Genomic DNA, 22,568 nt, shown 5'->3' with positions numbered 1-22,568 from the left:
ATCTAGGAAGTAACAGAGCTGGGATCTGCACTGAAATCTCTGAACTCCGAGGGCTTTGGCATCAGAACCTGAAGTTTCAAACCTGGTCCTATTCAATTTTATTTTTATTTTACTTATTTATTTTTTTATTTATCTATTTATTTTGAGACAAAGTATTCCTCTGCTGCCCAGGCTGGAGTGCAGTAACATGATCTCCGCTTACTGCAACCTCTGCCTCCCGGGTTCAAATGATTCTCCTGCCTCAGACTCCTGAGTAGCTGAGATTACAGGCACGTGGCACAACGCCTGGCTAATTTTTGAATTTTTAGTAGAGACGGGGTTTCACCTTGTTGATCAGTCTGGTCTCGAACTCCTGACTTCATGATCCGCCAACCTTGACCTCTCAAAGTGCTGGGATTACAGGGGTGAGCCACCACACCTGGCCCCTATTACTTCAATTGATGATTGATCTTGGGTAAGTTACTTGCCTCCTCTGTGTCAATTTACTCGTCTGTAAAACAGGATATCTACTTCTTAGTATTGTTCAGAAGACTAAACGGAGAAATACAGTTGTTGTGCATTGTCTCGATATCTAGAAAAATGTCTGGCACACAGTAGGTGCTCAATTAATGTTAGCTAACTGTGATCCCTTGTTAGCCGAAGTTTCTCTAATAGTAGACTCTTAGCCAAGACCCTTCCATTCTCTGGCCTTTCGTGCTGTACAACATTATCCATCAAGGACTGGGTGAAAAAAAACTAGTTCCTTTTGCCTCTAGTGCCTCTAGTAAAATGAAAGAGTTGGGCTGGTGGATATCTAAGAGTCTGTCAATACTGAGAGTCCCTTCTCACCCAGGTCCCTCCCTAAGGAAATCCTCATCATGACAAGCACTCGGAGAAGTTGGTTGGTACAGAGTTTCTCTGCTGGTTACCCCAGGTGTGGTGTGGACTTCAGAAGGATGAGCAGGTAAGGGGACTGCAAGACACACAACCAATCCTAAAAGAAAGAAGTCATCCTTGACTCCTCTCTCATTCTCATAGCTACCAACCTCTGTTCATGCAGTCAACAAATACTTATTAAGTGCCTGCTATATGCCAGGCACTGTTTTTTGTTTGTTTGTTTGTTGGGTTTTTTTGTTTTTTGGGGTTTTTTTTTGTTTTTTGTTTTTGGAGACAAAGTCTCGCTGTGTCCCCCAGGCTGGAGTGCAGTGGCGCGACCTCGGCTCACTGCAAGCTTCGCCTCCTGGGTTCACGCCATTCTCCTGCCTCAGCCTCCTGAGTAGCTGGGACTATAGGCGCCCACTACCGCGACCGGCTAATTTTTTGTATTTTTAGTAGAGATGGGGTTTCACCGTGGTCTCAATCTCCTGACCTTGTGATCTGCCCGCCTCGGCCTCCCAAAGTGCTGGGATTACAGGCGTGAGCCATCACACTCGGTTTTTTTTGTTTGTTTTTTTGTTTTTTTTTTAAGATGGAGTCTCGCTCTGTCACCCAGGCTGGAGTGCAGTGGCACGATCCTGGCTCACTGCAACCTCTGCCTCCCAGGTTCAAGCGATTCTCCTGCCTCAGCCTCCCGAGTAGCTGGGACTACAAGCACGTGCCACCATGCCTGGCTAATCTTTTTTTTTTTATTTTTAGTAGAGACGGGTTTCCCCATATTGATCAGGCTGGTCTTGAATTTCTGACCTTGTGATCTGCCCGCCTTGGCCTCCCAAAGTGTTGGGATTACAGGCGTGAGCCACCGTGCAGGCCGGCACTGTTCTTATCTCTGCAGATGAAGTTGTGAAAGTAACCCAAACTCACTGCCCCCATGGTGCCCTCATTCTCATCAGTTGCAAGATGCCTCCGTATCTTGCAAGTCCACCCCTTCTTCCCCATTCCCATCGCCAGGGGTCTCCCAAGTCCCAGCCTCATTTTCCATTCCTTAGCCATTCCAATACATTCCTATCTCCCTGCTCTGGCCTCTCTTTTTCTTTTTTTTTTTTTTTTTTGAGAGGGAGTCTCGCTCTGTCGCCCAGGCTGGGGTGCAGTGGCCGGATCTCAGCTCACTGCAAGCTCCGCCTCCCGGGTTTACGCCATTCTCCTGCCTCAGCCTCCCGAGTAGCTGGGACTACAGGCGCCCGCCACCTCGCCCGGCTAGTTTTTTTTTGTATTTTTTTAGTAGAGATGGGGTTTCACCGTGTTAGCCAGGATGGTCTCGATCTCCTGACCTCGTGATCCACCCGTCTCGGCCTCCCAAAGTGCTGGGATTACAGGCTTGAGCCACCGCGCCCGGCCTGGCCTCTCTTTTTCTATACTATTGCCAGAAGAACTTTTCTAACTTGCAAATCTTGCCTTATCACTCTCCAGCTTAAAATTCCTTAATGGCTCTTTGCTGGGTAGCTAAGACCCTTCATGAGATGCTCTCTGCTGACCTTTCCTGGCTTAGCTCTCTCCACAAAAATTCACCTCCTACATGAAGCCTTCCTGAGCTGTTTACAGGCGAGAGGGTACCATGAGTTAAAGAAGCACTAGAGCAAAACACGCAAGAGCTCAGGTTCTGGAGTAGAACTTTTTTTTTTTTTTTTTTTTAAGGGGGGTGGGGAGACAGAGTCTCGCTTTGTCACCCAGGCTGGCAATCAGTGGCATGATCTCGGCTCACTGCAACCTCCACCTCTTGGGTTCAAGCAATTCTCTTGCCTCAGCTTCCCAAGTAGCTGGGACTACAGGTGTGGGCCACCACGCCCAGTTAATTTTGTGTTTTTAGTAGAGACGGGGTTTCACTATATGTTGGCCAGTCTGGTCTCGAACCCGTGACCTCACGTGATCCACCCGTCTAAGCCTCCCAAAATGCTGGGATTACAGGCATGAGCCACCGTGCCTGGCCTGGAGTAGAACTATATAATCCTGCCTAATCCTGGCTCTGTCATTTACCAGCTAGGTACTCAGGCAACACTCTTATCCTCTCTGAGCCTCAGTTTCCTCATCTATGAAATGGACACATAGATAATACTTCCCTTGTAAGATCGTGGTAAAAAGTAAATGAGGCCAGGCTGGGCGCGGTGGCTCACACCTGTATTTCCAGCACTTTGGGAGGCTGAGGCAGGTGGATCACAAGGTCAGGAGTTCGAGACCGGCCTGACCAGTATGGTGAAACCTCGTCTCTACTAAAAATACAAAAATTAGCCAGGCATGGTGGCCTGCGCCTGTAATCCCAGCTACTCAGAAGGCTGAGGCAGAACAGTCACTTGAACCCAAGAGGCAGAGGTTGCAGTGAGCCAAGATGGCGCCACTGCACTCCAGCCTGGGCAACAAAGCAAGACTCCGTCTCACACACACACAAAAAAAGTAAATGAGAGGCTGGGCGAGGTGGCTCACGCCTGTAATCCCAGCACTTTTGGAAGCTGAGATGGGCAGGTTACCTGAGGTCAGGAGTTCGAGACCTGCCTGGCCAAAGTGGTGAAACCCCATCTCTACTAAAAAATATAAAATTTGGGCAGGCACAGTGGCTCACGCCTATAATCCCAGCAGTTTGGGAGGCCAAAGTGGGCGGATCACCTGAGGTCCAAAGTTCGAGACCAGCCTGGCCAACATGGTAAAACCTGTCTATATCAAAAAATACAAAAATTAGCCAGGCGTGGTGGCATGCACCTGTAGTCCCAGCTACTCGGGAGGCTGAGGCAGAAGAATCGCCTGAACCCAGGAGGTGGAATTTGCAGTGAGCTGAGATTGTGCCACTGCACTCCAGCCTGGGCGACAGAGCCAGACTTTGTCTCAAAAAATAAAATTAAAAAAAAAAAAATTGGCCGGGCGCGGTGGCTCACGCCTGTAATCCCAGCACTTTGGGAGGCCGAGGCGGGCGGATCACAAGGTCAGGAGATCGAGACCACGGTGAAACCCCGTCTCTACTAAAAATACAAAAAATTAGCCGGGCGCGGTGGCGGGCGCCTGTAGTCCCAGCTACTCAGGAGGCTGAGGCAGGAGAATGGCGTAAACCCAGGAGGCGGAGCTTGCAGTGAGCCGAGATCGCGCCACTGCACTCCAGCCTGGGCGACAGAGCGAGACTCCGTCTCAAAAAAAAAAAAAAAAAATTAGCCAGGCATAGTGGCAGGTGCCTGTAATCCTAGCTACTTGGGAGGCTGAAGAAGGAGAATCACTTGAACCCTGGAGGCAGGGGTTGCAGTGAGCTGAAACCGCGCCATAGCACTTCAGCCCAGATGGGCAATAAGAGTGAAACGCGGTCTCAAAAAAAAAAAAAAAAAAAAAGCCGGATACGGTGGCTCATGCCTGTAATCCTGTAATCCTAGCACTTTGGGAGGCTGAGGTGGGTGGATCAAAAGGTCAGGAGTTCGAGACCAACCTGGTCAACATGGGGAAACTTCATCTCTACTAAAGATACAAAAAATTAGCTGGGCATGGTGGCACGCGCCTGTACCAGCTACTTGGGAGGCTGAGGCAGGAGAATCACTTGAACCCGGGAGGTGGAGGTTGCAGTGAGCCAAGATCGTGCCATTGCACTGTAGCCTGGGCAACAGGGCGAGACTCCATCTCAAAAATAAATAAATAATTAAATTTTAAATTTTTTAAAAAAAGGAGTAAATGAGATAATGTGTGAAAAGTTCTTGGAATAGTGCCTAACACATGCCAAATCAACAATGAATGCGAGCTATGAGTCTTCTTGTAGAGGGGAAAAACATTTTCTGAGTTCTTGCTCTGTGGTAGGCACTTTTACATGTGTTATCTCATTTAATTCTCACAACCCCATGTATAAGGTATTCATTACATACAGAAGCCTATAAAAACTACAGTTCAGAGAGGTGAAGTAGCTTGCCCAAAGTTGTCAGCTAGGAACTGGCAGAGATGGGTTTCAAACTCAAGGGGCTGTATAGCCTCAAAACTCAGGCTCTTTGGTGTTATTTCTATTATTATACCTCCTACAACTACTAATAATAATCATAAAATATGTTATCATTATTTTAAGATTTAGAGATAAATTTCCGACTGCTTAATAAATTTTAAACCTCTTGGCTGGGTGCCGTGGCTCATGCCTGCAACCCCAGCACTTTGGGAGGCCAAGGTGGGTGGATCACCTTAGGCCGGGAGTTCGAGACCAGCCTGACCAATGTGGTGAAACCCCGTCTCTATTAAAAATACAAAAAATTAGGCTGGGCGTGGTGGCTCATGCCTGCAGTCCCAGCACTTTGGGAGGCGGACGCGGGTGGATCACCTGAGGTCAGGAGTTCAAGACCATCTTGGCCAACATGGTGAAACCCCGTCTCTACCAAAAATCCAAAAATTAGCTGGGCGTGGTTGTGGGTGCCAGTAATCCCAGCTACTCGGGAGGCTGACGCAGGAGAATCGCTTGGACCCAGGCGGCAGAGGTTGCAGTGAGCCAAGGTCACACCATTGCACTCCAGCCTGGGCGACAAGAACGAAACTCCATCTCAAAAAAAAAAATTAGCTGGGCATTGTGGCAGGCGCCTGTAATCCCAGCTACTCAGGAGGCTGACGCAGGAGAATTGCTTGAACTGGGGAGGTGGAGGTTGTAGTGAGCCCAGATTGCACGACTGCACTCCAGCCTGGGCAATAAGAGCAAAACTCGGTCTCAAAAAAATCAAATAAATAAATATCTTAACCAGGCATTCAAGGCTCTACAATCATGTTTCTACTTCCTTTTTTTATTTTATTTTTTAGAGACAGGGGTCTCATTCTGTTGCCCATGCTGCAGTGTGGTAGAGCAATCATAGCTCAATGTAGCTGTGAACTCCTGGGCTCCTGTGATCCTCCCGCCTTAGCCTCCCAAGTAGTTGGGATTACAAGCAAGCTACTAAGCCTAGCTGCTTCTTCTGCTTCCTTTTCCCTTATCCCCTAGTTTGAATCCAAGGGCAGTCCACTTCCTGGCACAGCAAGCAAAAAAGGTGAAATCCCTGGAGGCTCAGGCTCCACAGCAAGACCACAGAGAAGACCAGCCCTCTCCCACTGCCACAAAGACAAGAGATAGCCTGAAAGAAGACAGCTAAAAGTGCTGGGTAAACACTTAAGCCCCAGCACCTGTTGGCTTGAATTTGCATGTTCTATGACTAATCCTCTGCTCTGTACACAAACTCTCCTTTACCTGCTGGCCTAACTTCCCATTCTAAACAAATTTTGTCCTAGAGGCCACTAACCTTTCACTGCTAGCCCAAAGCTAGACCATTTTCTCAGCTGCAGTGAGTGACAGCAGGGTTCAGGGGCAGGAAAGCCAATATGACAGATGGTTCTAGCTGTGAGTTCTAGCTGTGGGTAGCAGACAGAGGGAAGCTGGGCTGCTGGAAGCTGCTTAGCCTGCCAACTTGTAAGAGATTCTGCATCACAGTCACAACCTACCCTGTGCAACCCTGCCCAGAGCCAGGAGGGCAAAGGGGCCCTGCTCTGGTTAACACTCAACTCCAGAAACTGTAAACACAAAAGCAAACACCATGGTTGGCTGGCAGCCTGGGGGCACTGTGGCTTTACACCAGCAGCTTTGAAAGGACACAGAGGCCGGGCGCGGTGGCTCAAGTCTGTAATCCCAGCACTTTGGGAGGCCGAGACGGGCGGATCACGAGGTCAGGAGATCGAGACCATCCTGGCTAACACGGTGAAACCCCGTCTCTATTAAATACAAAAAAACTAGCCGGGCGAGGTGGTGGGTGCCTGTAGTCCCAGCTACTTGGGAGGCTGAGGCCGGAGAATGGCGTGAACCCGGGAGGCGGAGCTTGCAGTGAGCTGAGATCCGGCCACTGCACTCCAGCCTGGGTGACAAAGCGAGACTCCATCTCAAAAAAAAGAAAGGACACAGAAACCATGGGGTATGAGTCTAAAGGGTGGAAAGTCAACTGGCGTGGGTGGGTGAATACCCAGCACCCACCCACCCCCAGGGAGCCTGGGGTCTTACCTACCTGGACAGGCTCTGGCAACTTCGTGGAGGAACATCCTGGTTTGTGAACCAAAAGGTAGCTGGAATACGAGGCTAAGCTCTGCTGTGTCCAGCTGGATGGTCACATCTGAGCCTGCACAAAGGAGTCAGGAAATGAACCCTTGGCTGCCAGGAGCTAAGTGTTTGATGCAGCCTAAGGCTAGAGTCCTCAGAATGGAGAATCAGCAACCCGGACTCCCAAAGCCCCTTCAGTCCTTAAGCAACTTACCTGGGACTGCTGCTGGCACAAGGAAACCCTCTGTACCCTGAGTTCCAAATTAACATCATCCCCTCTTTATAGAGGAGGCAGATGAAGGCTCTGAAAAGTCAATAAGCCTCAACTGCAGTACTAGATGGAGCTGGGAGAGGGAGAGAACAGGTTCTCTGGATATGTAGTCTGTACCCCTCCTGATGAAATGAAAAGCACATAGAGGCAGACGAGGGGATGTCCATGGGCCAGTCTACCTGACTGTGCCAGGTAGTGTGATAGGCACGGGGAATACCATGGTGAAGAGAATACGCGTGGGTCCGTCTCAGGGAGCTAGACTATAGAAGGCTTCCCTATTCATAGCATATACCCAATACTGGGCACATGGTGAGCACTCAAAACATCTGCTGAACTAAGAGACAAACAGAAGTAACCTAGCACAGCAATTAAGAGTGTGGGCTCGGGCCAGGCGCGGTGGCTCACACTTATAATCCCAGCACTTTGGGAGGCAGAGGTGGGTGGATCACAAGGTCAGGAGTTCGAGACCAGCCTAGCCAATGTGGTGAAACCCCGTCTCTACTAAAAATTCAAAAGTTAGCCGGGTGTGGTGATGGGCACCTGTAGTCCCAGCTACTCGGGAGGCTGAGGCAGGAGAATGGCGTGAACCCAGGAGGCGATGCTTGCAGTGAGCAGAGATCACGCCACTGCACTCCAGCCTGGGTAACAGAGTGAGACTCTGACTCAAAAAAAAAAAAAAAAAAAAAATGTGGGTTAGGCCGGGCACAGTGACTCATGCCTGTAATCCAGCACTTTGGGATGCCAGGGCAGAAGGATTACTTAAAGCCAGGAGTTTGAGACCAGCTTGGAAAACATAGTGAGGCCCCCCTCCCCCATATCTATAAAAAATTAGCCAAATGTGGAGTCCCAGCTACTTGGGAGGCTGAGGTGGGAGGATTGCTTGAACCCAGGAGGCTGAAGCTGAAGTGAACCATATTTGTGCCACTGCACTTCAGCCCAAGTGACAGAGCAAGATCCTGTCTCAACAAATAAAATAAGAGTGTGAACTCTAGAATCTGGATTCTCTGAGTTTGAATCTTGGTTCCACCCCTTACTAAACTGTTTAGTTTCTCTGGGCCTCAGTTACCTTGTCCATAAAATGGAGATGAAAACAGTGATAACCTCATAGAGCTGTGAGAAAAGCCTGATTTAGGCCGGTCACGGTGGCTCACGCCTGTAATCCCAGCACTTTGGGAGGCCGAGGAGGGTGGATCACGAGGTCAGGAGATCGAGACCATCCTGGCCACCATGGTGAAACCCCGTCTCTACTGAAAAAGTACAAAAAATTAGGCCGGGCGCGGTGGCTCAAGCCTGTAATCCCAGCACTTTGGGAGGCCGAGACGGGCGGATCACGAGGTCAGGAGATCGAGACCATCCTGGCTAATGCGGTGAAACCCCGTCTCTACTAAAAAATACAAAAAACTAGCCGGGCGAGGTGGCGGGCGCCTGTAGTCCCAGCTACTCGGGAGGCTGAGGCAGGAGAATGGCGTAAACCCGGGAGGCGGAGCTTGCAGTGAGCTGAGATCCGGCCACTGCACTCTAGCCTGGGCGACTGAGCGAGACTCTGTCTCAAAAAAAAAAAAAAAAAAAAGTACAAAAAATTAGCTGGGCGTGGTGGTGGGCGCCTGTAGTCCCAGCTACTCGGGAGGCTGAGGCAGGAAAATGGCATGAACCTGAGAGGCAGAGCTTGCAGTGAGCCGAGATCATGCCACTGCACTCCAGCCTGCGCGACAGAGACTCTGTCTCAAAAAAAAAAAAAAAAAAAAAAAAAGAGAAAAGCCTGATTTGGTGTATATAAAACTTTTAGCATAATGCTGGCATAGGATAATCACTGACTCATTATTTGCTTCTATTATTATTGTTGTTGTATAGCAAAGAAGACAGACATTAAATATGTCAATATAAATAATTATATCACTGATTGAGAGAGGCTGGCAAAAGAAAAAGGCAAGCCAGGCATGGTGGCTCATGCCTATAATCCCAGCACTTTGGGAGGCTGAGGCAGGTGGATCACCTGAGGTCAGGAGTTCAAGACCAGACTGGTGAACATGGCAAAACCCCGCCTCTATGGAAAATACAAAAATTAACTGGGCATGGTGGTGGGCGCCTATAATCCCAGCTACTTGGGAGGCAGAGGCAGGAGAAAGAGAGAGAGAGAGGGAGGGAGGGAGGGAGGGAGGGAGAGGGGGAGAGGCGGGGGGAGAGAGAGAGAGAGAGAAAGAAAGAAAGGGAGAAAGAGAGAGAAAGAAAGAAGAGAAGAGAGGAGAACAGAGGCACATGTATCCAGTGGGATACAAAACAATTTCAGGGTTTTTTGTTTTTGTTTTTGTTTTTGTTTTTTGAGATGGAGTTTCGCTCTTGTTGCCCAGGCTGGAGTGCAATGGTGCGATCTCGGCTCACCGCAACCTCCGCCTCCCAGGTTCAAGCAATTCTCCTGCCTCAGCCTCCCAAGTAGCTAGGATTACAGGCATGCACCACCACGCCTGGCTAATTTTGTATTTTTAGTAGAGACAGGGTTTCTCCATGTTGGTTAGGCTGGTTTCGAACTCCTGACCTCATGATCTCAGCCTCCCAAAGTGCTGGGATTCAGGCGTGAGCCACCGCCCTGGCCTAATTTCAGGGGTTTAACAAAGGCTGCCTGGGAAGAGAAATGCATGAATGGAAGCCCTGAAGGCTGAGTAGGAGTTGACTAGGTGAAGAGATGTGAGGCTTGTAGGAGGATGGGACAGCGTGTGCAGGGGCTCCAAGGTGAGAACGTGTGATATCGGCGGGGGGACGGAAACAGCAGCAAGGAGGAGAGTGATGAGAGATGAGCCCACGGAGATGGGTAGTGCCAGATCCTACAGGGTCTTACTTGCTGCAATAAGTTTACCAGGGGGTGCTCTTACTTTACATCATTCTCTCTCTGAAGATCAGGTACCCTCTGCCCCAAGTGAGACCCAGACCAAGAGGACCACTCACCAAGGATGTAGAGTTCACCATCCGGGGACACTGTGGGGAGGGAAATGAGAATGCCCTTAGCAATTGAGCTTACTCCCCCTTACCCCCCCCATCAAGGACAAAGATGACCTGAGGGGCCCATAGGAGAGGATTCATACCACCCAGCCTCCTGTGGCACCTTCTTCCAGCGTAAAATCCCGCGAGACTGGCACTATCTGGTCCAGAGAGACATCGTCCCCAGTAATGGCCATCCTCCGGTGCGTATAGAGGAAGAGACTAAGGGCAGGAAGCAGAGGTGAGGATGGGGGCCCGCTGGCTGTCCCTCAGTCCTATCTTGGAGGCCTCGGGGTGCTCACACTCCCTCCTTAGTCCCTAATACTGTGCTGGTGGTGCCCTGGCTAGGCACACTCCTCATGCCATCTCTGTCTATGGTGCCCATCAGAGACTGCAGTTGTATGGATGAGGTCATCAAACCAGAATTTTTCTCATCTGCAGGAGCCCCTGATTGTTAGTAAAACACAAACACATGTTTGATCTAACCATGGTGCATTCTAGCACTGTGTGTGACAGAAACAGTGTAACCTTAGCTACCCACTTCTCTCCCTGAACCTGTTTCCCATCTGTAAAATTGGGGTGATGGATCAGAAAATGTCTAAGGCCCCTCCCTCCCAGCTCCTAGACCCTGAGTCACTCACCAGCTATGAGACCTTTGACAGCTATTACTCTCTCTCTGCTTCTGTGTGGTATGTGGGTGTTACTAGACAACATTTATCGAGCACTTTCTTTTTTTTTTTTTCTTTTTTCTTTATTATTTTTTTAAATTATTTGAAATAGAGATAGGGGTCTCACTATATTGCCCAGGCTGGTCTTGAACTTCTGAGCTCAAGTAATCCTCCCAGCTCAGACTCCCAAAGTGTTGGGATTACAGGTGTGAGCCACTGCACCCAGCCTTATTGAACACTTTCTGTGCACCCCATGGTGTTTGTTTTTTTTTTCTTTCTTTCTTTCTTTTTTTTTAATAGAGACAGGGTCTTGCTGTGTTGCCCAGGCTATAGTGCAATAATAGTTCACTGTAATCTCAAACTCCTCGACTCATGTGATCCTCCCACCTCAGTCTCCTGAGTAGCTGAGACTACAGGCATGCACCACCATGCCCAGCTAATTTTCTTATTTTTTGTAGAGATGGAGCCGGGGGGCCGGAGAGGGAGGTCTCACTTTGTTGCCCAAGCTGGTCTTGAACTCCTAGCCTCAAGCAATTTTCCTTCCTCAACCTCCCAAAGTGTTGGGATTACAAGCATGAGCCACTGCACCTGGCCTAACTCACTTTACTCTCTAATCTGGACAAATCGAGGAGTAAAACAACTTGCTCAAGATCATGTGGTTCCACCAGGTGCAGTGGCTCTTGCCTAAAATTCCAACACTTTGGGAGGCTGAGGCGGGAGAATGACTTGAGGCCAGGAGTTCCAGCGTGCAGCTATGAGTGCACCACTGCACTCCAGCCTGGGTGACAGAAAGAGACCCTGTCTCTAAAAAAAAAGACCATGTGAGGCTGGGTGCGCTGCACTTTGGGAGGCCAAGGCAGGTGGATAACTTGAGGTCAGGACTTCAAGACTAGCCTGGCCAAAGTGCTGAAACCCCATCTCTACTAAAAATACAGAAACGAGCCAGGCATGGTGGTGGGCACCTCTGTAATACCAGCTCCTCAAGAGGCTGAGGCACGAGAATTGCTTGAACCTGGGACGCAGAGGTTGCAGTGAGCCAAGATCACGCCACTGCACTCCAGCCTGGGTGACAGAAAGAGACCCTGTCTCTTAAAAAAAGATCGTGTGAGGCTGGGCATGCTGGCTCATGCCTGTAATCCTAGCACTTTGAGAGGCCAAGGCAGGTGGATAACTTGAGGTCAGGACTTCAAGACCAGCCTGGCCAACGTGGTGAAACCCCCTCTCTACTAAAAATACAGAAATGAGCCAGGCATGATAGCAGACACCTCTGTAATACTAGCTCTTCAAGAGGCTGAGGCACAAGAATTGCTTGAACCTGGGACACAGAGGTTGCAGTGAAACAAGATCACGCCACTGCACTCCAGCCTGGGCGAAGAGCAAGACTCTGTCTCAAAACAAACAATAGATCATGTGGCTTGTTAGTAACAAAGCCTAGGTTTGAACCCAGGCAGTTGGACCATGAGGCTCAAGATCTGGACCAGTATGTTAAACTCTCTCTTCTCAAGAAACTTCCTCCTTAGATCTTGAGGATTATAAGTTAGTACCTGTGCAGGGTTTAGAATATAGTGTTCAAAAAATATTAACTGTCATTTTGATAATTATTCTAGGAGACTCAGACCCTGCCCTGGAGTGACGGTTGAAGTTGAGCTGGAGGGTGCAGTGATGAACAACCCCATGGCCCAGACAGGTGGGGACCAAGCCCCTCACTCACGCATGTTCCTGGCTGCCGTGCTCCAGGCGGTAGCGCACAAGTCCCAGGAGGCGGCTCTGCCGGCTGTCCCCTTCACACAGCACACCTTGCACCGCCTGCGGCTCAGAGTCAAGGGAAGACAACCCAGAGGCGAGGCCGCTCCCCACCCAGGTTGTCCCACCTTCCTCCATTCCCCTGTCCCCCAGATTCACTGTGTGGCCTTGGGCCAGTCACTCTCTAAGCCTTCCTCATCTATTAAATGAGGATAATAATCCCCAACTTCATAGGGAGTTAGGAGGATGACTGCATATTTAAAGCATCTGGCGGAGAGTCCAGGACTCAGTAAGTACTTAGTAAATACTGATTTCCTTCTCCCTTGATGGTTCAGAGAGGCAGGAGAGGGGATAGACGCCTCGACACCTTCCATTCCTCTTCCCAAGGCCAGGGCAGGCTCAGGGCTGCAGTTAGCACAGGAAGGATATGATGACGCAGTATTCCCCCTCAGCCAGCGTCTCCTGGATCGCCACAGACTGGTCCATGCTGGCTCCTGCTGAGTGCACACACCCTGTGGGAGGGGAGATGGGAGCCCCCTTTGGTCAACAAGTTACGCATGGGGTGATGGAGCTGCCTCAGAGGGGTGGGATGCAGGAGGGAGGGGCCTTTGCGGCGGGAGACAGTACTGGGGAGGCCTGATCCTTCTCCTCCTCCTACTCCTTCTCCTCCCTAGAATAGGCCTTTCAGTTTTTAGGGTTAGGGGTCCAGTCCCTTTGCCCCTGCTGGGATCTACAGTTTGTTGTACTGCCTTTGTCTGGGAGGGCATCCAGTTGCTCTTGAGTGTGGTCTACTTGTTGGAAGCGGGGTATGTGGATTGGAGAAGGGGACCTGGTCCCTTTGCTCCTAGGACAGGGCTCTGCCTGTCTTTTGGGGAGAGTTTTTGTTCTGCTGGCACCTCTCTGGGAGGTGTCAGTGGTGTGTCCATGTGGGGTTCAGGGAACATCCCCTTACTGTCATTCAGGAGGGTCCCATTCCTCTTTCCTTGGAGACAGGAAGTGTCCCATTGCTGCTTGCCCTTCACCCCCGCCCCAGCAGGCCCATTGCATCAGCTGCAGGGTGGTGGCGGGGCGGGTAGGGGGTGTTCCAGCCCTCAGCTTGCCCACTCCCTCCTGCCCAGCCCTGCCCTGGCTTTCCTACTCTGCTCCCACCCACAGCTCCCTGCCATTGCCACCTACCTACCTCCTGAGCTGTCACCGCAGGGCACACAGGACTCCGCTGCCCCAGGTTCCGGGACAGTGACTACATTTCCCAACAGCCCCTGCGCCACTCGGTGGTCAGTCAGCCTGCAAGTCCCAGCATGCCCGAGTCAGTCGTGGGGTGGGGAGTCTCTCCATCCCCATTAACCCCTTAGGTCCTGGGGTACACTGGGCTCCCTATTCCAGAAAGGTTTTCAAATGATTGCCCTCACTCCCATCCCCAGCCCTCTAGGTCATGGGGCCAAAGCTTCCTGCCCAGGAGGAAGATGGTCACATTTTATCTTAGGGGAAGAATATAATGCATTTTTATTTCCTCCTTAGTTCCATCATCAGCTCTTCTCACTCCAGGGTAAACAGCCCGGACCTCTGCTGAAACTCTTTCCCTAAAATAACTACCCTCTCCTGGTTTAATGGAGGGAGAACCAGACTATGAAGAACCATTATGTCCGTTTTCCAGGTGGAGAAGCTGAGCCTTGGAGAGGGTAAGCAGTTTGACATTAAGTCTTGTAGCTAGCAGGTGGCAACACTGGGACTCCACTGAAAGTCTGACTGCAACTCCTGGGCCATTTGTACCGCCACACACTGCCCTATTTCCTCCCTCAGCCCCACCTAGCCCTCCTGCCACACAGTGCTGTTTGAGGCTACTGGGTGTGAACGCACTTTATAAAGGGTATGACACTGTTCCTGTCTGACAATGTCCTTCCCCTGATCCACCTGGCTGTGTGACCTTGGCCAAGACCTTTCTTCCCTTGGGACTCAATTTCCCCATCTAAGATAAGGAGGTTACCCCAGATGGACAAAAAGAGCCAGCACAGGGACTGGGCACAGTGGCTCATGCCTGTTATCCTGGCACCTTGGAAGGCCAAGGAGGGAGAATCGCTTGAGGCAGGGAGTTTGAGACCCCATCTCTAAAAAAAATTTTTTTTTAATTTAGCTGGGTATGGGGTGCATGCCTGTAGTCCCAGCTACTTGGGAGGCTGAGATGGGAGGATCACTTGAGCCCAGGAGTTCAAGGCTGCAGTGAGCTGTGATTGCTCACCCAGCTCAGATAAGGATTCTCACTTGGCCTATTGGCCTTTTTTTTTTTTTTTTTTTTTTTGAGACGGAGTCTTGCTCTGTCACCCAGGCTGGAGTGCAGTGGCCGGATCTCAGCTCACTGCAAGCTCCGCCTCCCGGGTTTACGCCGTTCTCCTGCCTCAGCCTCCCGAGTAGCTGGGACTACAGGCGCCCGCCACCTCGCCCGGCTAGTTTTTTTGTATTTTTTAGTAGAGACGGGGTTTCACCGTGTTAGCCGGGATCGTCTCTCGATCTCCTGGCCTCGTGATCCGCCCGTCTCGGCCTCCCAAAGTGCTGGGATTACAAGCTTGAGCCACCGCGCCCGGCCCCTATTGGCCTTTTAATTAGGCTGTAAACTCCCGTTGGACAGGACTATGCCTTTTCATCAATACACCAGCAGTTGCTGGCACACAGTTATCTATGGAGTTAGTGAATTCCTTACTGAAATATTTTAATAAATACACCTTCTCTCAAGCTTTGACCCAAACTGAAGGAGTGGGCGTCGGCGCTGGGGAGTGGGTGACTGTTGTGACTTGTGAACGGTCTCCCCTCCTCTTTCCCCAAGTGAAGTGGCTGTCCTAATGACCAGTTCAACTTTGCATATGTAAACCCCTTCCAGAAACAGTCATTGCCTTCTTCTCAATCCATTCCTTTTCCTGGAAACATCCACAGCACAAATGGAGCTCAAGTTTATTTGAATTCATTGTCAAAGGCATGTGGAGGATGAGGGGAAAGGGGATTGACTCAGACCCTTACGATCAAGGGGTGGGTCACTGCAGGGAAGCAGAGGAACCCCAATTCCAGCCCTGCTCTTAGTGTCAAAGCCTGGGGAGGAGGGTCTGGGGAAAGTAGATGGGGCTGTGTGCTTTTTATGATGAAGAAACTGTCCCTGCAGGATTTTGGGGTCCTCCCACTGGGTGGGGGTCAGGCAGGAGGTTTTCTGTTTTTCCAGACAAACCCCATCCTCTCCTTGAGATTAGGGTTGAGGCCCTACCGCCTTGGAGGGTTCCGTGGTCAGGCCTAGGCCCTAGAAGGGGAGAAGTCAGGAGCCTTAAGCCCCAGAGCTGTGGGCTTGATAAAGCCCTTTTACTAAAGATGCAGCTACAGGAATCAGAGCTGGAGGGGGACCTGAAGGCTTGTAGGTCCTACACGGTCTTCTTGGCTGCTGCTCCCGGATTCTGCTGGGCCCAGCTAGGGGAGCAAGAACAGGAGCAGGGCAGAGTGGAGGAGCAGTAGCATAGCCACAGCCAGGGCCCAGTGCAGGGGGTTTCTGGTGGCCCCAGGAGCTGCCTGGTTGAAGTGAAGTTTCCCACCCAGGGGGAGGCAGCTGCCTGAGGTTGAGGCTTGACAGCACTCCTGGGAGCAGGGTGGGGCCACAGCCCCATGATTTTGGGAGGTCCCTGCTTCACAGGCCTGGCTGCAGCCTGCAATGTAACCTGAGCTGGAGCATTTCAGCTGCAAGAAGAGGTGGGACCATTCATCTTCCCCTTGCTCCTCTTCCCCACTCAAAGGCAGAAAGTGTTAAGGGGGTCATGGGTTGAGCTCAACCTCCTTGGAACCCTAGCTTCCTGCCCACAAGATCAGTGAGTCCCTAGTGAACATACAGGGTGGTCAGAAACAAAGGGGCACATCGTGGAGGTATGGCAAATTCCAGTTGCTGCCTTCGGTGTTGGCATCATACAGAGCTGAGGGAGTCAAGTTTGCTAGACCCCAGGCAGCCTGGCTCCCAGCAGGTCTAGCTCCATCCAGATCCTACTGCTGAGCTACCCACTCCAGGTAGAAGGAGAAAGCCATGCAGCTCTGAGGGAGGACAGCTCCCTAATCCTTGGAGCATCGCAGGGCTCACCTCACGGAAGTCCAAGCCCTCAGGGCACATGGCCACAGCTTTCTGCTCTTTGAAACAGTCACCACCTTGGCAGGAGAAAGTGGCACAGATTTTCTCCTGGAAGAGAAAGCAGGAGGAGGTTTGGGAGCTCTGTGCAGACTGAACAGGTGGTAAATGCTGGACAGAGGCACGGCTGAAGCCCTATCATGCCCGTGTCAATGGCCCCATCCACGACACGCTGTCTGTTTCTGCATCCACTTCCCAGAGCAGGCAGGTGAGAATGAGACACTCCCATTTCCCTGGAGGGCTGGCAAGGTGGTGGTCACCAGGGGTAGAGTGGAATGTAGCTTGTCCTTTGGGATCATCAGGTGGGCGAGGCCTAGGAGCAGAGCAGGACTGCCTGAGGAAGTGCTGTGACACCTCTGCAAAGCCCTGACCCGCCTGCCTTGCCCCCAGGGAGAGCATGATGTGTGTGGGCAGCTCACAACCTGACATCTCCCCCACTGCTGCCTGGATGAGCACAGGTGCTTGCCCCAGGCCTCTTTGGAGCTTGTTGGGGACAGGAGTGCTGGATGGGCTGGACTGGGGAACAGTGGAGATATTAGGAGTGGGGAATCTGAGAAGGGGTGGGGCACCAAAGGTGGAGAGCTCAGACTTGGGGAGCTAATGAGGAAGGAAGACTTTTTTTTTTTTTTTTGGTGAGACAGTGTCTCACTCTATCGCCCAGGCTGGAGTGCAGTGGCGAGATCTCAGTTCAATGCAAGCTCCACCTCCCGGGTTCATGCCATTCTCCTGCTTCAGCCTCCCGAGTAGCTGGGACTACAAGTGCCCGCCACCACCATGCCCAGCTAATTTTTTGTATTTTTAGTAGAGATGGAGTTTCACCATGTTAGCCAGGATGGTCTCAATCTCCTGACCTTGTGATCCGCCCACCTTAGCCTCCCAAAGTGCTGGGATTACAGGTGTGAGTCACCATGCCTGGCCTAGGAAGACATTAAAGTTAGGGGTCAGACAAGGCTTAGAGGTTAGCATATTCACAGAGGTTGGGGGGCTGGTGAAAATTGAGCTGAGATTTGAGGGCCTCTCAAAGGGCTGGGTTCAGAGTTGAGGGTTAGTGGGCAGAAGGGCTCTGAGCTTGTGGATGAGTAGGAATGGGAGTCAGAGGTGGGGGCTCTGAGGAATGGGGCTCGGAGCTGCAGGTTGGCTAGGCAGGGCTGAGTATTAAGGGTGGGGCTGTCTCACCCCAGGTGGACTCTTTGAGCATGAGACAGAGTGGCCCTCCACTGCAGCACTGCAGCCTGCAGGGGTCTGGGCTGGGGGCTGAGCTGTTGGACAGAAGGCAAGGGCTAGGACCCGTTTCATTTCCCCCTTCACAGCTGAAGCTGCACCAGGCCAGGTAGTGGAAAGCATTGAGTTGAATCAGCTGGGTAGAGAGAATGCAGGCATGTCCAGGAGGATGGGGGCACAGCCGGGCCTGGGCCATAGCTCCACGTTCCCAGCATCCCAGATACTGACTCCTCTCCCTCCCGCTTCAGGATCTGTTCCTGCCCCTTACTGTACCTGAATGTCAGTCTCTCTTCCAATGGCCTCCCTCCACTCCCCTTCACCTCTGAGAAGTGCCCTGTCTTGGGTCCATCACAGCCCCAGCCCCATACCTCACTGTGGTGCTGCCCAGGCTCGCACTCTGTGGTCTGGTTGGAGAACTTTTCCGCCTGGTAGCGCATCTCTCCAAGGCAGTGGAAGTTGTGGCATATCTGTGGACAGGTTTGACCACTGTGGTCACACGCCCAGGGCTGAAGGCATTAGGAAGGTTGTCCCCTCCCTCATATGCTGCTTACCTGGACAGGAGCAGTGGTCAGCTGACTGCTTGCCAGATTCCGGGCTACCAGTAAGGCCAGCGGGAGGACTGATAGGAGGAAAAGGAGAGAGGGAGCCACTGCAGAGGCCGAGGCAGGTGGATCATGAGGTCAGGAGTTCAAGGCCATAACCAGCTCACAGGTCATAGGTCAAAGAAAGGTCATGCAGCAGTTAAGTGGAAGAAGTCATGAACTTAGGGAAAAGTAGGGGCAGGCCTAGGGTCTAGCGGTAGTCATGGTCCAGGAAAGGCCAGGGTCCCTGGGCTGAGGACAGCTACCTCTGAGCAAAGCAGATCTGTGGCTACCATTGGCCACATACATCTTCAACTGAGGTGCTGCAGGAGCGAGCTAGAGAGAGGGAAGGACCAGTTCTGGGCGACTGAGGAAATCTACAAGCAAAATTTCCATTATTGTACTATGCAGATGAATAAACTGAGGCTGGGGAACTGGGGTGGGCGTGGGTCAACCTTTAGGGAATAAGAGGTCTCAGGGGCTCAGCTGTCACTTCCTGCAAGTCATACTGTCAGAGTGACACTGAGGCAGGCACAAAGGGGCCTGCATTCTAGTAGCAGCCCCCCTGAGACTACATGTTGTCACTGGCATGTCAACGGCAGCATCCCAGCCTGAGGGGAGGCAGAACCGGAGCAGGTGCAGTGACAGGAAATAGATATCCAGTGCCTCTGATCTGGCCTCATTTGCTGCCAACGTCAGAAGGTGCCCAGGGGTGGGAAGGTGGGGGTCATGGGCTTCCTCAGAACCCAGGGCAGGGAAACCCTGGGCCACAGAGAGTCAAAAGTCCGGGCTCACTTTGTCCAAGTGTTCTTCAGGATTCAGACCCCAGCCTGTCTCTAAATGAGTGCTGAGCCAAATATGGGAGGTAGCTCTGAGACTTTGGGTTCCTAGATTTCAGACTCTGCCCCCTGCAACACTAAGGGATCAGACCTAGGAGGGTCTGCTAAGCCTGGGTTTAGGTTTTTCCATACAAGGTAGGACACTGCTAGAGATGAGAGTGGGGCATTATTCCCATCTTCTTGCCCAGCACTGGAAGCTGAGCACAACCCAGACCCTACCATTCCCAACGCTAATGGGACATCTGTTTCCCGGCCCTCAGGGATGTAATCCTCCGTCAGCACTCAGACTTGTCTCTCAAGTGACAGCAGCCAGGGTGATGCGATACACGGGAGAGTGTGCAGCAAAGACTCCTGGGTTAGGCCCTTCTGATGGCGTCAGCCTCTCTGTTGCCCATCTGTCCCCCTGACCAACAAACACTACACTCAAGAAACAGTTCTCTTGCTGGGCATGGTGACTGACACCTATAATCCCAGTGACTCGGGAGGCTGAGGCAAGAGACTTCTTCAGGCCAGAATTTCAAGTCCAGCCTGGGCAAGATAGAGAGACCCCTTTCTCTACAAAAAATTAGCCGGGCATGGAGGCATGCACCTGTAGTCCTAGTTACTTGGGATGCTGAGGTGGGGAGGTCACTTGAGCCTGAGAGTTGGGAGGCTACAGTGAGCTCTGATCATGCCACGGTACTCTAGCCTGGGTAACAGTGAGACCTTGTTTAAAAAAAAAAAAAGTTTTGGCCGGGCGCGGTGGCTCAAGCCTGTAATCCCAGCACTTTGGGAGGCCAAGACGGGCGGATCACGAGGTCGGGAGATCGAGACCATCCTGGCTAACATGGTGAAACCCCGTCTCTACTAAAAAAATACAAAAAAAAACTAGCCAGGCGAGGTGGCGGGTGCCTGTAGTCCCAGCTACTCGGGAGGCTGAGGCAGGAGAATGGCGTGAACCCGGGAGGCGGAGCTTGCAGTGAGCTGAGATCTGGCCACTGCACTCCAGCCTGGGCGACAGAGCGAGACTCCGTCTCAAAAAAATAAAAAAATAAAAATAAAAGTTTTTAGGGCCGTGCACAGTGGCTCACACCTGTAATCTCAGCACTTTGAGAGGCCAAGGCAGGTGGATCATGAGGTCAGGAGTTCAAGGCCAGCCTGGCCAATATGGTGGAACCCCATCTCTACCAAAAACATGAAAAAATTAGCCAGGCGTGGCAGCGCACGCCTGTAGTCCCAGCTACTCGGGAGGCTGAGGCAGGAGAATTGCTTGAACCGGAGAGGCGGAGGCTGCAGTGAGCCGAGATTGCGCCACTGCACTCCAGCCTGGGCGACAGAGTGAGACAGTCTTACTCTGTCACCCTTTGTCTTCTCGCCCCTTTCCTTCTCCTTACTTTGCACAGATGAGGCTGGAGGGACAGCTCAGGAATATTATGGGGCAGGTAGACAGATACTGAGCAGAATCAGAAGGCTGGGCAAAGATAGATGGGTACCTCCTAGGCTGTATTAATCCAGGCTTCTTGTCCATCTGCTTTAGTCTGTGTGCCCCTCCATGGCTAGAGCATATTGTCAATATTCTCTGTGCCCCACCCTATCCCAGCTGTAGACCTACCTGCACACTTGAAGGTGCAGAGGGCTGTAAGTGTGCATGCACAAGGCAGGGAGGCTACAGCTGCTGCCCCTGGAAACCGGAAGCTGCCCTTCCTACTCCCCTCCAATCATTTGTCAGCTCTGGGAGTTGCCTCTCACGTTGCTGCCACTGGGTACACATAGGGATCACAGAAAAGAAGAAAGCACAGCTGCTGCCCAGACTGTAGTTGGAGGGAGAAAATAAAGCCAGTTGACAGCTTGAGCAGATCAAAAGACCTCCGTCCCAACATCCCACTGGGAGGTGCCTTATTTGTCTGGATCGGAAACCTGGCAGGTGGAGAGGGCTCTCAGAAGAGATCAGAGGGAGAGGAGACCAGTGTCTTCCCAGACTGGACCTGTAATGGGAGGACTCTTCTGGATGAGGGTGGAGAGGGTCACAGGCTCATTCCCACCCTGAGAACTCTGAGTTGAGGCTGACAGTAGGACCTGAAGGATGAGGGGAAAGGTTGCTATCATCCCAAGGATTTGTTTTTTTAATGCAGAGGGAGAGAAATATCTCAGAACTTCACTTCCCCAACACATTGGTTACCTTTAGGGTGCTCCCTTCACAGAGCCTTCCAGCAGGGAGGGAAATGGACAGCAAATGGAGAAGACAGGGATACCTGGTTGAGGCCAGAGACAGATTTATTCACTTTCATCCGAGAAGTAGGGAGTAAAGACTCCTCCTGGGAGGGCTCATCCCAGGCACAGCCTCTGGGTTTAGCAGCACCAATCTGAGGGTCAATCCCAGAAACAACTCCCTAAATGCTCCCTGCAGCTTTCCTCCGTGAAGAGCTAATTGAATTAACTGTTCTCAGCAATAAGTGCATTGGCAAAGGTTCCGACTCCATGTCTAAGAAAGATTCTTGTGTGGGCACAGTGGCTCGTGCCTGAAATCCCAGCACTTTGGGAGGCCGAGGCAGGTGGTCAATTGAAATTCTCTTCTTCCTTTGGCTGACCCTAGGGAGTCCAAACCTGAAGGAATCACCTCTGAGAACCGATGCTGATGTGGTTTGCCTGCACCTCAGGAAAGAGCTGTGCCCCTTGCAGCTGGATGGAGCTGGCCCCATGGCTCTTCCTGTGTGCCCAGAGGCTGCTGAGCTTCCTCACCTCTGGCTTCTGCCCCCACTGTCTCACCTCCACTTTAATTTTCAAGGTTTGATCTAGCTCTGCCTGGCACATGGAAGGCACTAAAAAAGCCCTGAATGAATGAAGGTAACAAATGAACAAGCCTTTGCTATGACAGGTAAGCCCATTTCCCTCCAAGGCTGTTTTGGCACAGAGTTCGCACGCTGACTGCAGTTGCTGGGCAAGGGGATGGCAGGACTTTGTAGGACTTGGTCCTACTTCCTCTCCACACTGTAGAGGGAGAGCCCATTAACCCTGGAGTCCCAGGTAGCTTCAAGACAGGGCTTTGAGGACTCCAACAACTGGAAAGCAGCAGGTGCATTCCTTGGTAGCCCAATGCAGTCACCGTTCTGACGAGCGGTCTGAAGGGGCCATCTTCTCCCCACATTTTCCATTCCAAGGCTTTAACTCTCTTCTCAAATGGCAATGTCTCCTTGCCCCTTGGGCCAGTTTCCACTAATCACTGTTTCTAGTTGGCTCAATTA

General features: G+C 51.6%; 1 protein-coding gene across 1 annotated transcript in view; it reads right to left on the bottom strand.

Moving 5' to 3' along the window:
• Positions 1-13,806, bottom strand: part of INPP5B (inositol polyphosphate-5-phosphatase B) — an 85,877-nt gene extending 72,071 nt beyond the window's left edge. The window contains 6 exon segments of the mRNA XM_045374082.2: positions 6,876-6,986; positions 10,119-10,148; positions 10,276-10,373; positions 12,531-12,625; positions 12,992-13,074; positions 13,743-13,806. Of these exon segments, the coding sequence (XP_045230017.2) occupies positions 6,876-6,986; positions 10,119-10,148; positions 10,276-10,373; positions 12,531-12,625; positions 12,992-13,048 (391 nt within the window). The 5' untranslated portion in view covers positions 13,049-13,074; positions 13,743-13,806.
• Between the last annotated feature and the right edge of the window lie 8,762 nt (positions 13,807-22,568).

The sequence above is a fragment of the Macaca fascicularis genome, chromosome 1, assembly GCF_037993035.2.
Source record: "Macaca fascicularis isolate 582-1 chromosome 1, T2T-MFA8v1.1".
NCBI classification, from domain to species: Eukaryota; Metazoa; Chordata; class Mammalia; order Primates; family Cercopithecidae; genus Macaca; species Macaca fascicularis.
This window is presented reverse-complemented; position numbering and strand designations above follow the sequence as displayed.